A 20015-nucleotide genomic window follows, 5' to 3' on the forward strand; every position below is an offset into this window, starting at 1 on the left:
TAAACACAAGTTTGTGGCAATATATCACCCTAAATTCAATGGGGTAGCCCGAAAGGTTCAATCAGTGATACAAGATGGTACAGGATGGGCATGAAATACTGAAGAAGATTGTGAAGCAATAGAAGGAGCAGAATTGAAGCCCATACATTCTCCCCGCATGGGGCAACTGGTGTGACCCCCTTGAGATGAGTGGGGGGAGGAAAGCCAATTGTAAAATGTGTCCCCCATGGATGAAAGGAGCAGGATGGACTTGGGAGTGTGTGCAAAAAGCTAGATTGCATGTCCGAGCGAGAGACTAATAGTGAACAAAGTCAATTATGACAAGAGAAAGGCATTCTAAGGCTGTTGTGTGCGAAGAGGTGATCTGGTGAGATTGAAGCTGCCTGCAGCTCTGAGATAAAGGGCCTTTGAAATGGTCCAAACCCTCTAAGGTCAGGAGTGTTTTTCATAATGCTGTGGTGACTGAAGATGGTAGAACCTGGAATGTAGGTAGAGTGGGGAAGGTAGCAGATCAGAAGGTGCCTTGTGTGTCTGCTGGTGGAGAGCGCAATGAAACAGAGGAGGTGGAACAAAGACCAGTAAGGCAAATAAGGCAACCTGAAACGTTCATGGACTATGTGGTTGTTCTCTGTGACAATGAAATACACAAGTGTTAAGGTTACTTATTCCTTAAGATGTTTTTCTTTTCTCTCTTTACTGTCCCCAAGTTCCCATTTTTTGGTGTGATTGTGTGGTTGTAAGGGGGAAAGTCTGCAGTATGCTTGATAACAGTGGATATGTGCAGAACGTGATGAGTGGATGTGTGGAATGTATGTGTTTGAGTGTGATCTAGAACTAGAATGGATGTAGCTGAGTGACCGAGGAGTGACTGTGAGAGAGGTGCTGGGAGAAGAGGGCGTCCTGCTGGTGGGCTGTTTTGTAGAGACTTCAGGCGTGAACAAATACACTTGCCCTACCTGAAGCCTGCCTCTGCATGATTAAATCATCTTCTTAGTACTTCATCTGGCAAATACTCTACTTGCATCTTCAGAATACCATGTGGCAAGTGTTCCACTCAGCCTCGCTGCCCCCCTTGTGCCAAGTACTAGTTGTGCCTGTTCTACAGTGCACATGCTTTCTTTGTAGTACCCCTTTGAGCAAACTCCACTCCACTTCTCTGTCGCTCATGAACAAGTGCTCACTTCCACTACTCAGCAGCACTGAGAGGAAGCAGGATCATCGCTGTGACCCACCTGACACAGTAAGTTCCTCCTTCCTCCCCCTCTCAACCCAGAGGCTGATAATGAGGCCTTAAGTCGTCGAGACAAATATATAGCACATACATTGATTGTATGGGGTATGCACTCATCTTGACGATTTAACACCTCATGTGGCAAGAGTTGTGTTGAGCTTCTCATCACCGCGTGGCAAGTCTTCTATTTGCCTCTTTGGCATTTCATGTGGCAAGAGCTGTTCTCACCTGCTCACCACCTCATTTAACAAGAGCTCATGTGGCCTCTTCTGCACTCCGTGTGACAAGTATTTGGAAGTCAGCAGACAGTCAAGCAAACATGACAAATGAAACAATCATGATGAGGAAAAATCAGTTAGAAAGAGCCGAGAAAAGGTCAGATTTGAGTCAGGAGCAGAATAGATGGAGAGGAGGTGATTAACTGATGGATAGTGGCTGGGGGCATTCTAAATTTCTAAATATTAGGCAGAATAAGGAAGAATACAAATGAGATGTGGCACTAACGTGGTTAGGGGTGGTAAGAAGGAATTGGATTTCTTGCGCGCATTTTTCTCTACTCTTAAACCCTCCATGTGGGAGATGTGCTACTTGGATTCTCAACAACTCAACTGTGTCACTTGGCTTCCTAGAACAATCTGTCTGAAAGCATTTGTTCGGCTACAAGTCTTATACAGTATCAGGGTGGCAGGGACAACAATTTGTAGCTATATATAAATGTCAAATAACATGTCTTTAATGTAGAATAAATTGTCTAAATACATCACAGTGTACTCTTTTCAAGTCACAAAATCTTACATTTGATTATTAATATACGTTTTTGCTCTGTAGGGACCAATATTATAGTCATTAACTCAAGCAATCAGATCGCAAATCCCATTGTTTTTCTTTGTAGTGGTTCATAAAGAAAAAAAAAAACAGTTCTGATGGTATTACTCAGATATAAACATACGCAAATGATTGTCACGGTAACACCAGTTTAACTACACTGTAACTGCACCTGCACTGGCAATCCTGTGATTGTGCACATGTAAATAGTGTTTGCGTACTTGAAAATGCACTTCAATGCCTGCATCGGTTCTACTTCTCCTTCACTGTTACTAATGATAAATGACCAAAGTGGTTAAGAAGCTCAAATGATAATGCTAGTGGGCCACTGACCTTTGAAATAGAATTACACTCTTTGAAATCTCACAATGAGGCATTATATATGCCACAAGGCTTCCAAATAGCTGCTTAACGCATAGCATGGCACTGCATATTTGTGCAATGCCTGACAGTACAGACTTTTCGCTAAACGTTGTTTCACGATGACATTGACTTTTCTTTTTGTTCAATAAAGCAAAAGAAACAAATTGAGCCTATGGTCAGTCATGATTGCATTATGTCCCCATGCCCTCATTACACATAATCTGTCAATGAGCTTTTACTGTTGGCAGGGAAAAAGCTTTTGCAAAGACACAGAACACATCTGACAGTGTCCTCGTTTCTATTCGCATAGACAACAATAGCTCTCAAGTGCTGTGCAAATACATCATTGTGCAGTAGAGATATCTAAAGACAACTGCTTTCCCTTTACCATGAAATCCTAAAATCAACTTTAGACATGTGCGTATCTCCATCACAGTGTGAAAAACAGTAAGCGTTAAAAGTCCAAGGACGCTGACAAATCATAGCTCGCAGATAAAGCTTTCTTCTTCCAGTTTTCGTTTGCTTTAACTGCCCTGTCTAAAATGGTTGGCGAGCATTATCATATTATAAAGGCTTACAACATGATAATGTTGATTAACACACTAGACTAATACAGCGAATCCCTGGAGCAGTTCCTCAGTGTAGTTTGGAGCTTGCTATATAGTATTGATGTAACAAAGCTGAAAAGTATATAATTCTCAATATTGTCCCTCTGAATGTTTGTCACATCCTCATCGGTGTGTTCTTAGAGAAGAGGCTGTAACTTGCATGTCCAGACCTCCTCCATCAGTTCAAAACCTGTGCTAGCATCAAAGGGAGCCCAATTAAGTGGACATCAGATGACTGAAGCAAAAACCTCTTACACTGTGGCTGTTGACAACTTGACTAAATCTGGTACTCTCATTTTCAAAAGGTTGCTTGCCTTTGTATGCATGTGGGCTTGGGTAGTTGCTTGGGAGCAACAGGACACTGTGCGTGTTGATTGAGGATACAACAAGCTGGGACCAAAAGTGAACAAATCTGGCTATGGATTTGGGGAGTTCAAACTGGTGGTTTTCCCTTGGGAGGATGAACTGAGGTTCCCATGTGTTCCCTATGCACACCCTGAAGAACACTGTCTTGAGGACCTTCTTAAACTGCAGTAGCATTGGGTATGTCTTAATTGTGATGCAGATAGTGCTCTGTTAGGGCATTGACTAGCTGTTGTTCTGTGTGTCAATTGTATCCATAGCTGTGTGGTGATCTGATTCCTGGTGGAGCACCTGCCATCTGAGCCAGTAGGTCTTATGATGTGGTAGGTGGGTGTCCATGATGGAGTAATCTTGCAGGTGATACAGGCTTGAGGGGTATCCTGGATGGCACAGAGTAACTATTGCAGTTCTATAGGGACAGGAGAGATGTGGTCACCTTGTGTTTTTCTTGGGGTCAGGCATGTGGCATCATGTTGAACTACCCTTAAGGGAACTAGATTTGTGGGCGATATGCCGGAGAGGAGGGAATTCTCTTCTACAATGTGTGAGATTACTAAGACTGAAGTATTTTTTTATTTTTCTTTAGGAAGAGTACTAGTTGGCATCAGGTCAGAAGCTCTTTTTGGCAATGTGTTGCTCATTCAGTTACAAGTCTAATGTGGAAGAGGAACCGTTTCCAAATGCCCAATTATACAATACAGGAAAATGCTACATTACTTGTTTGTGAGATGTGAAGTATTGCTAATGCACAATGCCCCATTTACTGTGAATGAGGCCCACTGTTTGATTGAACGACTCCTAGTTGATGCTTTTCTTTTTTTCTCCACTGTTGATATAACTATAGAGATACTAACTGCACATCTCCATACTCTCTGTGGTGTGGCACTAGACAGAAAATGTGCTGCCCATGTTCATGGTTTTGTCGAAGCCAAACACATGGTGACATATGTGGGTGGGCGGGGGTTACCATATGTTTACCCTTCTATGGTATCATTGGGTAAGCAGTTGGATTGTGAAGTTGGCAGGAATATGTTCCCTGAACGAGGAGCAGTTTGTGAGAGCTGGGTTAAAATATCACTCCACCAAAACATTTGTGACTTGGCCTTGTTGTCTCAAAAAGTATTGTGATTTATTTTGTTGATTTTGTGTGTCCGTTTACAAAAGCAACACACATAGACGTCAGGCAATATGGGATCAGCGTATATGTACTCTTGAGGTAGTAGGTCAAGGCCTACTTACAGTATCAGCTAAGAGATGAGGTCCAACTGGGGGAGCTTTCTTTTGCTAGATATGTCATTATGGAAATCCAGAAATGACTCTCCATTTCCATTGCATTGTACTCCATCTACTGCCAAACCAACGGCAAAGTGCAACTGCAGAACAGCATAAGCATACATTACAATGGTTAAATGTGGTTCAACATTCTATAATGTATCACACAGTGGGTTCTGTGAGGTCTTGTACTAATAGATATTTTTTTTTTCTGGACTAAGAAAAAATTGCAATAATGGCTTATTGGAAGCACTGCTGAGCCTTGTATACCATCCGACCAGGAAGTGATCTCTATGTTCATGTTAAGCTTTTCCATTTAGGAGAATAAACCATAATAATATACTTAAGCAAAATGTTCCTATTTTTCAAATATATTTCATGGATGTTGCTTCTGGAAGTTGAAACAGTGACATTTGTGCTTTCTTCTGCTTCACTTTTCATGTTTGTGTAAAATAGCAGCTGTACTGCTGTAACAAGACAGTGAGAGGACTGTGTCAGCTAAAGGTCAGCATGTCGCGAGATCAGGGTATTAAGCCAGCATAAGTGTGGTCGACTACACACGACTGTTGCTGGGTACAAGTGAAGAAGGCATGCTTGGTTAGCTCTGGGTGGGAAACAGCTCAGTGTTCAACTGTTTTAATACAACCAGGCTAAATTCTCACTTCATGGTCTTCCCTCGCCTTGCCTCGCCTTGCCCTCCCTTTTATAATAACGATGCAGTGTGCTCACTCCTTGGGCTTCCCTTTTGCATGCATGTGTAAGAGTTTATTGAGCAGCTACCCTCAAGATAGGGAGTACCTTTTCTCCCCACTCAAGTGGTTCTGCAACAAACTGTTTAACAGATTCTTTCTTAGCCCTATCTCAGACACATATCATGCCCTTTGGATCCCTATCTCCTTAGCTAACAATAGGCCAAGAACCAGGCCGGTGTACGGGAAATTTATTGGTATTTCTTTAAATGAAAGTAATAGAATGAAACACGAAAATGTCAAACACAATGTTATTTGTGGCACTACACAATCAACTTCTCTCAGCATAACTAAAGCACAGAAGTTAGTTAAAAAGAACACAATCACAATTCTTCTCTTTCTGCAAATTTAACTTCACAGAATAATTACAGTGATTAATAACAAAGGCGCTTATCATGTAATGTTGTGCGATTTTGATTTTCTTGCAGGCTTAAAAAGGCAAGCAGTAGGATTTCAAGATTGGTTCAAATACATATGGCAATTATGATTTTGCCCACACCTTTGGTTTAAAATAAAGACAGAGTGATTTAGCAATTTGTTCTTCAGACCCCACACCCACTTGAATTGGTGCGTTGTTCCATCTTGGGAAGTAAGACAGAAACATTGGAATGCTTTGGGGAATTTTGGATTTCAGACCCTCCTTACTGAAAGGCCTGTGTTGGGCAAGGTAGATAAAAAGGTTGAATGGATTTAAGAAGAAAGAAACCCCACGTCCTTAAAAAAGTCAGGTTCAGCTGTACAATAGGGACTACCCAATTGCATTATATGCTATAGTTTTCAGCACACACTGGGAAGTGAGCTTTGTTAATTTCGCATTTTAACAGACTTCACCCCGTAGTGTCCTGCCAAATGGGGAATTAATTACATTTATATAGTTTGGCTCCACACACCCACTACAAAGGGAAATGATTCAAGTCAAGCAGACCCACCCACCTTTTGGTTTCCCAGGGCTCAGTTCTACTTACATAGCAAGCCTCTGTTTAAGGTTCAGGAAAGCCAGCTGCATTTCAGGACACTCATGAAAGATATGGCAGGGATCTGGTCATTCCACTCTCAAAGATGGCCTCCCGCTCTGCACAATAAGACCCAGTCAGCTTTGAGGGCTTCCTGGGAATAGACGTCTCCACCCATTTGCACTTTCAGAAATGTCCTCTAGTGTTTCCTTACAGCTGTCAGGTGGTAAGTTTCAGAAGCATTCCTGATGGGCTGTCTCTTCTCTCTGTCCCCACTTTGTGCTTCCTTTTTCTGTGTATGTTGTCCTAGTGCTGCCCCACTTATATAGCAGTGATGATACCACCAGTTTTACAATCTTGGGGAAGGACCCTGCAATAATCCCTGCCAATAGGATAGGAGAGTGACCCTTATCCCTCCTCCCAAACCCAGCCTCCAAGTTAGGATTGGTTTAATGATCTGGAGCAACATATGGCAATTCTCATTAGTCTTCGCCCTTTGTTCTCCTTGCAACTTTTTGGCAAAAACAAGTTATGTATCACAACTTCATAATTTCACTAGCAACTGCCATGCTTAACATATTTTCTGATTCAGCTATTCATGGAAAATTCTATAAACTGACCACCAAATCTGTACCATATAGCACGGCCATGTGGCACTTTTCTATCATTTCCATACAAAGCACAACAGTTATGCATAAGTAAATTATTAAGCATATCCCTAATTTCATTGTCCACCCGCTCACCAACTTTCACATCTGGAACAGCCAGAAACACATCATATATAGCCATTACAGTTCCACATACAGTTTTATTTGATCGATAATCATATTCTAAAATATTTAATACAGTGGGGTCTACAGTATGTACACTTCCGCTTCATGAACCTGTTATACATTTGTCCTACAATAGGCAGTATCTATATCATAGTTACAAACCAATATGCTCTATCCAGGATAAGGACATGTACGGTACCTTTCACATTATATCTAAACTAATACAGTAACTAAAGCACTACTTTATGATATGCTATATGTACATTCCCAGATATGTTTAATATATGTTCCAATGGGTCCTGAACGTCAGGGTTGTGCAGACAGTAGTTTTCTGTTTTGGGCTCTTGTGAACATTGGCCTTCCGACTGTGATGGCTACAAAACCTTTGATGATACTGATTTGCAGCGGCGTAGAGTTCTCCCACATAACCTTCAGAAAATCTCTGATTTAGATGCAAGAATGCATTTCTTTAATAGTGTCCACATGACATGCAGAACTGTGTGTTTGGGAATTCTATGGGGCCCTTCCTTAACACAAATAGTCAAATGACATTTGCTATGTTTACCATATATTTAGGTGTTTGTTATACAAGATGTGCTGTTTTGACTATTTTCAATTTTTTAGTATAGGCATACTGTGCTTTTGTTACTTTTTCTCTTTCATATTGTCTTACATGGAGCAAGATCCTCTCCAAAACTCTGAGTGTCAGTTCAAGGATTTTTATTAATTCATTAATGAGACCTAGAGCCATTGCTCTCTCTCTCTCACATTCTTACAAACTCTCTAACCCTGGTGTACTTATGTCCCATTCTAGTGACTACAACATGTTGACCCCTACTGACTAAAAGCTGACTTATACTGATGATTTCATGAGGGGTCATCCCTCTGCAACTTTCTAACTGTCCCTAATCTTTCAAATTTGTTAGCATCCTACAGGGTTAGGGAAACAGCCATGAAGAAACCAGGTTGTAGTCTGTCACACTCAGAGACTCCTTTCATTTTCCTTGTCCTCTTCCAAGACTACTGCACAACCTACCTTGGTACTCCCCTGTATTCTCCTCTGACAGCCTGATGTCACTCACTCTTTCCAGACATTACTTCCACTCTTAGATGTTACTCCTCCCCCGGCTCTGTATTACTACTCCCTCCTCCCCACTATTAGTCCTCCATAAATCTACACTACTACTACTACTCCCACATCCACACATCTACTCCCTTCTTCACACAACTGCTAAAACCCCCTCCGCCCTACTACTAAACCCTCCTCCCCTCTACTACTCACCTCCTCTACACTAAAAGAACTTCCCATCCCCAAACTACTACTCAAATGCCCTTCTTTCACTCAGCGCCTTACACTTCACACTCATTCCTTACACTATGTATTCCACACAAATTACCACTCAAACACGCACACTCACAGAAGTACCACTTCAACTCAATAACCAATACATCACCTTTTCCAAAAGTCGCCTCGGGCACGCCGCTGCTCCTAACTTCATTTTGCTGGTCTCTTGGTCATCCACCTCCACCTCCTATGATCTAACCCAAATAATGCTCACTCCTACTGTGAATGGCCTCTCTTTCCCTGGCCGATCCGGCCCTGTCTTCTTCCACACAATGGTTTGAGTTTGGAAGAAATTACAGCAAGGTGGCTAATCCATGCCCCCTTCTATTGTGCTGCTTCACCATGCCAAACACAAGGGTGACCTTGAAAGGGCAATGTTCGGCTGTGTGTTCTGGGTAATGGTTTCCCAGGTAAAGTTTATGTAGAATTGAGGCATTTTTATCCTTTAATCCCATAGTGGTCTTGGGGAAATGTCTGTCTCTATGTGTGTTCATTTGCGGATCCTGGTGGAACTGCACAGCTCTACTATCTGACCCATAGGATAGTTCTCTTCACTGCAGCTCACTCTTTCTCCAATGCTCACAGGGTCCGGCGGTGCTGGTGTGCCTTGGCACTGTGGCTTCCTTCTGTTTCCTGGATTTGTTCTTTGGTTAAACAGGGTTTACGATAATGCTTGGTGCTGGCTGGGCTTTCACAGTGTGGGGCACAGACTCAAGGTTCCGGTGATTAGAGTGCTGCGTTGTAGCAGGTTTGGATGTTTTTTTTCTCTAGAAGAAAAAGAGAAAGACTGGCATGCATATTGTACTGGTGGTTTGGTTTGAATTTGGTCGGCAAAAATACATACTGGCACAAGGGGGGTAGAGATTGTGACCTTCTTGATTGCCATGCTCCCCCTTATTTGTAGTACTGCACAGATAAGAATCCCAGAATGAAAATTCAGGTCCATAGAAAAGGAATGCACACCCTCAGTCTGAGCTACATAAAGTAAGCATTCACTATAGTCTTCACTTACTGCAGTACATTCATATTCAACCTGCACTTCTGATATTTCAGGCTACATGTCCCATATCACTTTACCACAAAATATGCTATCAAGCGCTGATGGGAGTTGTAGAGCTAAACATCTGGGGAGTGGATGGTTGCAGATCCCTCAGTTAGTGAAGATATGTATGCATAATTGTTAGGAAAGATTTCATGATTGTAGGTAATTTCCCTTCCATGTCCCAACCCCCAAACTTTTTGCTGTTGTTTTACACCCTGATCTCGACTTTGTCAGAGAAGCGCAGCCTTCCGCCGCACTCCTCTAGGCTTTTGCTCCATTCTTACGGGGAAACTGACATGCCCTTAAGACAGTTAGTACCGGGAGACTTTGTTTCCCTTAGTCCTTTCCTCATGTTGCAGCTTTTGAGCAACATAAAACAAGAGTGCACCGTAAATTACATTACGGTGCTCTTGGGTCTCTAGTTATTCCAATGGCCCTAGAAACTCTTGCTGGACTTATCATGAAATGTGCAAGTGTGTCACGGACGGGACTGGTGGCAGCCATCGGCCATCGTTTCTTTGTGTTTTGAACCCCTTTTTGCCATGTTAATCGTGTTTCAGGCGTTTGGCCCAAATGGGTGGCCTGGCCTCCAAAATGGCCATGCCACGAGGTTCTTTGTCTTGTCCGCTGACCGTCTTGCCCCTTCACCTTCCCCCAGGTCGAGCCGACCCGGGGCAGTCCTTATTTGGTCATGCACTTTCCCACGAAACACAACACGTTCGCGGGCTTCTGCATGCCTTGTGTGTGCCTCCAGGATGTGGGCTTGGATGTCTGTTCCCAATACACATCCTGGGTGCCAGAGAGTCTAAAGTGTCTTGAATGCCTGGGACCACCGTGGTCCGTGATAGGTCCACGTATGGTGTGAGTGTTTTGTGAGCAGATCTCCCATGGGGTCCTCTCCGTTTTGCCGCGAAGGGAACTCTGGATAAGAGGAGGCTGGAAACACCACTACCAGGTTGATCTCCTGAGTTCTCACGAATGAAGAATAGGGAGCCAAGTATCCTGCAACTAAGAAGCTGAGTCGAAGAATCGCTAGTAACCCGCTGAAGGTTTGGCACCCTGCACTGCTGTTGTCCTGTGAGACCCCTCTGCCTCTGATCGAACGAGAAGGCCTGTACTGGAGCTTCAACCCTTTAGAATAGTGGGAACAACTATTCTCGGCATCTTCACCAAATCCTGTACGTAAGCCTTCGGAAGCGTCCCTGGGCCATCCAGTGGACTGGCCAGCCTACACAGGAACCTTGCTCTGTCACCGCCATCTGGCTTACTACTAATCCTGTGTCCTCGGCACTCTCACACAATTCGTACACTTGGCATTCCCAGGTCTGAAGTGAGACGTGTGCTTTGGGACCGGAATACCTGCGGTTGCCGATTTGCCCTGCTGTGGTAACAAACCTGTGCGTGTTCGCTGCATTTGGGACACCCTCGACACTGACTCCGGCTGTCGCGGAATCTACACAGCGTCGAGACATCCTGCTGATCACATCTGAACCTGCCAGTACCAAAACGGAACCAGAGAAGCCTGGGTCTGCCTGCATCGGGGACCGGTGAGTAGTCAATACCCTAACCGGTCGCCCTCCGGCAGGAGCCTGTGACTCTCCACCGCTGTCGTAAATAGCAAGCCTTTTCCGCACTCGCGTCCTGCTTCTGCCCGCAAGTGGAGGCCGCGCTTGAGTAGCGGGGAACTGTTCATCACCTCTCTGAACTGCCTGATCTCCCTGAAGAGACTCTCCTTTGCCCGTTGGCACCCGCGTGTGCAGGTACTTTTGAGCACAAGGCTCCGCTCTTCGTAGGGCTCGGACTTCCTTCTAGTTAGGTGGCCTCTGATGTTGAACTGGGTCTAACGATTACTTGCACTGCCTGTTTTCCTCCCCATCCAGGTGGTCTGCATATTTCGTGCTTCTAACTCTTTAGACCCCTTGGTCTTGTATATATATTGTATTGCTTGTGATGTGTTGGATTATTGGAGTTTTACTGTGATTCTTTACTATGGTCGATGTTACAAAGGCCTTGTAATAAATGTGTCTATATTTTTAATATAACACCTGTCTGGAGTAATTTGTAAGCGTCCTTGCTTTGTGTGCTCATTGCGGTCTTTCAGTCACCATCACCCCTCTTGAGACTAGTCTTGACCGCCGCCATCGCTACCCTGATTGGTCTGGCTTGTCCAGAGGTTACCCTGTTCCAAGAAACTAGGCTGGCCTTCTGAACCTCTGCCCCTCCAGGACAAAGTTCAGAAATCCATCTTAACAATAATGCCACATCAAAAAGAAAATGACAATAAAGCCCCTTATGTTTGGCTATGTTTTCAATGTTTCAGGTATGCTGTCCCAGTATTTGGGCACTGCAGCTTGATAACACAAGGAAGCTGCATGTTCCACTATACAGTAGCCATACATCTGCCAATTGGATCAACCATGCTCACGTCGTCTTTTAAAGTAGCTGCCATGTGCCTGCTAGCACAAATGTAAATAACCCCTGCCTCTGTGGTTGTCAACTTTTAATGTTGTATTGTATTGTATAGTGAATACATGGAAATATGGTAACATAAATGCATCTGTTCAGATATAAATGCTATAGACAAAAATCAATCAACCTTTAATGTTGTATTTTACATAGCATAGAATAAAGCACTTTAGTGGCACGAATTTGGTTTAAAAGGTTATAGTCTATAATCGATAAACATTTCACTTTCTCTTTCACAAACATGGAAATAAAGTACGGCAGGGAAAACCACTTAGACAAAAACATGTATTCTATATTTAATGAAGCAAGCCTGTTCACTGATTTTCTGACCAAATCTTTGGTCTCTACCACCCCTAATCTAACCCCCAGCAAACATCAACTATGAAGGCAATTTCAAATGATTGTGATCTATTGATAATCCAGGCAACAATGATAGCTCTGGTGGCAGATTGCAGTTGCCTTTAAGTGAAGGTAATGACCTTGTGGGAGCTAACACCAGAGTGAAGATGCAACGTCTGAGGTGTCTAGTCTACAATCATCCAACAAGGGCATATCAAAGGGGCATTAATAAATGTAATTATATATCAGTGAATTAAAGTTAGGTGTTGCACTTTGCTCTAATGACAGTTAGAGATGAAGAAGCATGATCATTCAAGTGTGGGTTTCAAAGGCAGCAAGGGGGAGGCTGAAGTTGGATGACACGAAACAAGAGACAAAAAGTATGTTCCTCCTCTTCAGATGTGTTGTAGTTATGTAAGAATGTTCAAGAACAGTGATGAATGCTGGATGAGTTGCAAGCAGGGAATATGAGAGGTGAACTCCTGTATATTGCACATGTTAATGACATTTGAAATACAATCAACTCTTAGCCCCATATAAGATCAATTGCTTTGTCAAGTAGGTATGTAATATACAATGGTAGAAACAGAAGTGCTTCTGCAGGGGTCTGTAAGTTATCCCATTGAAAAAGACAAACAAATAAAGACAGCAATACACCAAAAGAAAATAAGGGACAGACAACAAAACAGTCAATAATAAAGAAGTAATCAAGTAAAAGAAGGGGCTAAATTAAAAGAAAACAGCATATACATTTAATGTAAAAAAATCAGTTGTAAAATGTACCATGTATAGAATTAATTGCACAGTATCAACTGCTGGAAAGATTGAGTGTGGGGACTCAGTTACTTTAGCGGCCACCCAGTTTATGAGGTTCACAGCAAGTTCAAACCTTGGTCCTCAATCTATTAAAGGTGAATTTGGTAGGCTGTTTAGCACTTACCTTTTACAGAGAGCAACAAGCACTTACCGCTATACGCCCGAAAGAGTGCCCGCATCACACTCACCTCCCATTCACAATGGGCGTGTAGCCTGAGCTATTGCATGAATGTGTAGGTGTGTCCTCCTCCAATGAATGGCAAGGAGCCACATAGTTTTTGAAGTGAGACACAGTCTCACAATGCTGTGTTTAATGTGTACTGAAGGAAGATTTGAGCCAAAACAGTTTCGATATCTGAGGACAATGTGGGTGACTTGCCATGTCAAAGTATTTTTGTTGTTGCTTTTTTACAATGTAAATACCCACTAGGGCAGTTTTAATTTCAAAGGATTGGAAACTGCAAATCAGCCACAGATCTTTGAGAAGATAACAGAGAATCCTCAAGAAAACAAAGAAATAGCCACAGGAAGGCCTTATGGTGAAAGTACTGTCAATGAACCTGATGTGCCACTTACTAAAAGCCATTTCAAATGTGACTTTCTTGAAAATCAAATTAAAACAGAATATCTCTCAGCCATTCTTGTAATGCATAGAACATGGAAACCATAATAACAGGTACACTGAAGTCAATGTGCTAGTAGAGGTTGAACGAAAATAACAGAACTAATGCTCTGTACGCGATCGTCCACAACACCTATGCAGATCAAAGCCTTCACCTGTGTATTATTGGCACTCATGTTAATACCTTATACAATCAAATATCTTGTAAAGAATAATAATTACAACATCAAATGTAATATGCAAAATGCAGATCAGTTTAAGGGATACAGACCATAGGTTCCACACAAATCGATTAAATAAGCTGTCTGAATGCATGTGTAAACCATTTCTGTGTGTTCCTATTCAATGCTTAAACAAACATTTGCATGACCTCCCGGGAACCTCTCAGGTGCAGATGGAATGAAGTCCATGATGTGAGGTGAAATCACTGGGCTTATGTTTTAATTGATAATGACCTCCAGTACTTGTTCAAAAGGTGGTTCTGAATGCAGCGATGACGCCCCAGTTTACCACACACAGTACAGGTCTCCTTGGTGCGCACATAATAGACTCTGCATGCCAAGAAAAGCCCTCTAAACACATGCCTCTCCCTCCCCAAAAACATGTTCAAGATCGGTTTACATTAAAGGTGGTTGTTTCTCCACTCACTAACAAGCAATATCACACGCATAGCTGTAACACCGTCTGGTAACTTGGATTCTCTTATCTGCAGTAGTAGTTTAGAAATGCCGATGCTCTGATAAGCATTGTCTCTAGATGATGCCATGAAGGCTGCACACTCATTTACAGTCAGTGCATGTGCAATCCTGCATTCGTCTAAATAACTATAAGAGTATTTCTTCACAAGTTATATTTTGTGTCATCACATAGCTTGGAAACAGAGTAGTATTTTCTCTCATCTGTTAGTACAACTTGGCACGCTCAGTACAACCAACTACTGAAGGTACTTAGCTGCCTCCAGACAATTGTAAGAATGTTTCTTTGCAACTGCTATTCTGTCTCCTCACAGAAAGATGCCACTCCCAGTTGCAGCCAGTGAAGACAATCTCCTGCCTGTGCCCATAACTGTCAAACATATTTTGAATGCATGATCAAATTAAAAAAAGTTACAAAGCAATGGCATTCATATATTTAATACACTAGCTGAGCTGCATCTGGAATGTGTTTAACATTTGCATAATGGCAAATGACAGACAACACAAGAATGTAGGTGTACATACATGAACGAAACAACCATAAAAATTGGAAGCAAATTGTTCAACATACTGGGGTTACCTTCACATCTTGGGAACGGATAGTTCCAGTTTCTGTTGATGCCATGCAGGCAGGTCAGAACGGGTTGCCCAACAAGTACATATCCCGGGTAGCACTGAAAAGATATTGATTGTCCCACACTGTAATCAGAGTTGATTATATATCCATTTAAAAAAGGATTGATATCTGGGCAGTTTTGTAGTTCATACGCTGAAAAACAATGGGGAAATTGTATACAAATTCAGTAAATATCATAAAAACACCAATAATTCACAATTTTAATGTGTCACAATGGTCACAGACAAGCGGTTAGATTCTGCAAAGTTATGCCGAGATACAGTGTATGTGTAAAAGAACGAGATTCACAAAGTTGTCTTGAGTACAATATGACTTGAGAAGGATACACATTCAGAGGTATCCGATTGTCTTACATTTTGAACATAAGCATTTGTCATTTAAATTATAAAATCCAGAAACTTCACTATATTGTTGTTGTACCATTCATTTTCATTGAATGCCCTTGGACGCTCCTTTGACGCTTCTTTTGTAACATTCCTTACAGAATAGACTTGCAAATATGCAACTTGATATCCAGGGTTGTATCTGAGTCAGTAACATCAGGGCCGTGTAGTGTACCTGACAAAAAAGGAGAGCCTTGTTCGTTGGAAACTGTCACTTTCTCTTTTGTATGTACTTTTAAATAAAACAATAGATATATTTATAGGCTGCTTCCTGCCCCTTCCTATGTTTATTTCATTGTTTGCCCACATCCCCCCATGCCCCGCACGGAATTCTCGCCAGGACACACCCGTCTATCAAATGTTGCAATATCATTCTAGAAGAGAACCAAGGCTTACAATTGCCATTGCCATACATTAGATAAAAGGCCATTCATCTTGTGGTATGCACTACATGTATGGTCAATATTATTATTATATAAGTGCAAAATGGCTCACAAAGTGTATTGACTGAATGTATGATGGAAAATAACCATAACGTCTCTTTAAAAAAAATGTTGCAACGGTTTTCATATTTGAAGATGGTCCATTATGTGCCATTATGGCATGTAGGTTATTAATAATTCCTCTTTTAACATGCATGACATAATTATATTGTTTTCAGCAAACAAGTTGGGCAGGAAATGCGGTGGATGTAAGCCATGGTTAAATAGGTTTTGGTCATGCCCAAGCCACCAACAATATCATATGGATCTCATCACCCATGGCCACTGACCCCAAATCTTGGATTATGGGGTTCAGCGTGGTTGCAAGACCAGCCAAGCAACCCACAGTATACATTGGGCATGGCTGAAAGCCTGTCCCAGTGGCCACTGTAGCCATATAAAATAAACATGAGACTCAGTTGTTGGCGTGTGGCCATGGCCAGTGGCAACAATCTCTTGGGCACCGCCTTCTGCTATGCTGCAGAACCACCAAGCAGCCAAGAGTGGAAATTGGGCCTGCCCATCTGACAGACCCAGCGGCCATTTTAACCACTTAGCCAGTCCCTGGTGGCCATGGCCAGTGGTCAGATCGAACTGGTTGGCTTTCTACCTACACCTGAATGTAACTCACTATCCACCATAGTACATTGGATCTAAGCATTCCACTAACTGTTTACTTTGTGGTTCAGTACACGTCACATGTGCTGACTGTCTAAAATAGATAACCATTCCTTGCATTCTGAGGCCTCACTGTTGCAAATGATGAAAAGTTAATGGATACATTTATACCACAGTTCAACATGTTCCGTGCATTACCAATTCTGTTTAGCTTGCACAATCTCTTCCTCCCACCAGCCCATGGCGAGATTTGCATACAGTGGCATAAAACATAGTTTTCATGGCAGTGATGCTCAGTTGTTGGTAGTAATGACCATTGAATATGAATATATTATTTATCACACAACATGTTAACATTTCCATTATCATTTCGTGTTTACGTAAACTCAGAGATCTAAATCTCAAAAAGTGCTTACAATTCTTACTGTGAAATAAATATGATGATGTACTAAATTATAGAGCGATCTTGATATTATAAGGCAACACTAGTTAAGGTGAAACGTATCATCCACAAAAAAATTTAAAACAAATATGAAAATCCCATTTCTAATCACTTTTGAGATGTAGGAAAGATCTGTATGAAATTCTCAAAACACGATATCTGGACCTGACACCCAAAATTGGAAAACATTTGTTATGGTTCAAAAGATTGTAAGGCAAACTCCACAACAACCAGACAAGTACCCGCTAGAGAAAAAGGCTAGCTGCACCCTTGTTTGAGAAAAAAAGAGATTTATTTTCTATCCGAAAAGAAAAATGGTGAGAGGGTATTTAAAACCCACTGCCAGAGAGCTCTCTCTCTTCATCAAAGCGAACATTACTTTATAAACACAAAAATTGTCATGAATGATGCATTCATTAAACAGTATTCTTCCCCCACCCTCATTGACTGCGGATATTTACATGCTAATTTTCACATATGGGCTCCTCTCCGATTGGTCCTGTCATCTTCTCCTCCATCTTCTTCACACACGGGTAACAGCCTCTTCACCTAGTGCTGTAAGGTAATTGGTTGGATTGTAAAAGAGACCATCCTGTCTTTGCTCCTAACCATGTGATGTTCAGCTGGTCGTCAGCATGAACTTGTCAGATAACTTCATGGTCAACCTGGTCCTTCCAGACAAAGCAACACTGTCTCATCCCAGACACGCAGGCGCCCCAATCATGCCTCCCTGCTGCAATCTTATAAGTATCTCATTGCCCTTTTCTTTCCCCAGTACAAATCACAGACCTTGTTCTCTGCACCCCCTTGTATTGGTTACTCCTCCCAAGATATTGTCTTAGCGTCCCACCAATCCATTCAATTCATGAAGGATTTGAGAGTCTTATTCATAAGCATCTGGTAGTTCCAATATAGTAACCATTATTCTGGGGGGGTGCTGGTGTCCTAAATCATGACTTGTGTTTTGGCAGCTCAAGACCTCAGCCCTGCTTCACATGAGTATGGACTTCATACTGGGCTGCAGCCCTTCTCTAATTCAGCTACTCACATTCATTCCTAATTGTTCAAAGGTTTAAATTGATACATTTTTAAATTAGTGTATGTGTGTGTTGCCTACCATGCCTGGGAATTGGAATGGGATAATGAAGCAAGAGAAGGGGCCTTGTTGATATGTGTTTCGAACATGGCCTGTGAGGATTCAGGCCTACTCTTAAATTAGTTCAAGTTATGAATGTCTCCCACATGCAATGTGTTGTAAATAACACTATTGCAAAGCAAATGGTTAGTATCACCTGCATACAATTCCGTAGTACATATGCCTCCCACGTGTCGTCTGCACCCATAAACTTCCTCCTGCCCCCTACACCATCCTCTAACCGTTCCCCGTGAGTTCCTATATTTTTGCAATCTAAATCATTAGAGTGGGGCTGCAATTTAAATAAGCAACCCAACAAGATGTAAAGGGTCAAAGAAGTGCGTGCTTTTAACTGTTGCATTTATGTTCCCATAGGGAAAATGTCCAATGTACGCGAAAATGCACAGCCAAAACAGCTGGACATATTTCTGAATAATAAGAAGCCAGTTGAGCCCAAAGCACTCAAAGGAAATAATATGTTTTGAATTAATCGTTCCAGGTTTTTCTGATTTTATTTAAATGTGGAGAACTGCATAGTCACCATGTACCCAAACCGTAAATTATATATCCCATGATGTATTCTGAACAGAAGTTTTTTTCATTTCTAATAATCCACCATAATGCAGATCGAGATTCAAATCTAGATTACATTTTTGGGAAAGTGCCCTAAAATGATATATAGAGGTGGTGGGGAGATATGCAGCTGGGAGGCATGTGGGCAGGGAAAGAGAGGAGGAATTGTGAAGTTTGTGGCCTGGGAATAGAACAAATGATTTAGAAAAGAGTAAATACTTTACGGATGTATATTGAGATGTGGCAATCACATAATTACTAGTTAGGGAACAGGAGTGTTTTAAGGTAATTTCGGAAGCAATGGCTGTTTTGATTATAAAAAATAACACACGGATGGCTTCCTAAAATAACATTATTGTTTGGAAGTGTTGAACGTTCCTTAAAAGCTTTTATTTGGTTAATTACATTAAATACAAACTGCACAAATGAAGATTGAGCTGTGCTAATGCATGTTTTTCAAAAGTTTAAGTTTTGATTGGACAAGGTTTTCACGTGCCTTAACTGTGAAGGTGTAGATTTTCTCCTGACGGCCAATGGGAAGATCTCTCCATTGCCACACCTGACACACCCTCTCCTCGGTACCGAATAGTGATCCATGTCATTACCACTGTATCCTATTTCTCCTCAAAGTACCCCAATAGTAATGCATTGATATTGATATTGATATTGATATTGTACACAAGTGTCTCAGAGCGCGACAAGGTAAGGGAGGGGAACAGGGGAGAACAAAACAGCATTCTAACTAGGCCCAGTGACATTGAGAACGTGCAAGTGCATGGGAGAGTAGGTGGGGAAAAGTGCATGGAAGGGGGGAGAAGTGGAAAGTGCAAAGCAGAGGAGAAACAGATAAATAACAATACATAAATAATGAAGGCAACAAACAGTGGTAATGCAGCCAGACATTTGCAAGTGCTAGGGTTAAGGCAGCAGACACGGTAGGTCTGGTAAGTGCAGGAAGAAAAGGGGAGGCTGTATGGGTACAGATACAGACCCCAGTGCAAGGGGTGGCCCGGAGGCAGTGCGGGAGGGTTGCAGGGTGAGCAGGTACCTGGGCCCGGAGGGCAGAGGGTGGCCAGGTGCACAGTGCCATGAGAGAACAGATCAGCAGGGGAGAAGGGGAGCAAAAGGCAGAAGAAAAGACAAAGGTTTTGAGGTGCTTCCGGAACGGGAGATGGTTCTCCTCAAGTTTTAGAGTGGCAGGGAGGCTGTTCCAGAGGGAGGACCCAGCTGAAGACAGAGATCTAAACCCAGCTTGTTTCTTTGAAGAACGACTGACCCTGAGG

General features: G+C 42.2%; 1 protein-coding gene across 2 annotated transcripts in view; it reads right to left on the reverse strand.

The window, feature by feature from the left end:
• The window catches only part of CSMD1 (CUB and Sushi multiple domains 1), a 5442057-nt gene that overhangs the window by 846625 nt on the left and 4575417 nt on the right, over window positions 1–20015 (reverse strand). The window contains exon 42 of one of the 2 annotated variants that reach the window (XM_069606098.1): window positions 15034–15231. In XM_069606098.1, coding sequence (XP_069462199.1) covers window positions 15034–15231 — 198 coding nt within the window. The remainder of the gene's footprint in view (window positions 1–15033; window positions 15232–20015) is intronic. The other variant, XM_069606099.1, reaches the window with a different exon arrangement.

The sequence above is a fragment of the Ambystoma mexicanum genome, chromosome 4p (assembly GCF_040938575.1).
Source record: "Ambystoma mexicanum isolate Mex_15411 chromosome 4p, UKY_AmexF1_1, whole genome shotgun sequence".
NCBI lineage: Eukaryota > Metazoa > Chordata > Amphibia > Caudata > Ambystomatidae > Ambystoma > Ambystoma mexicanum.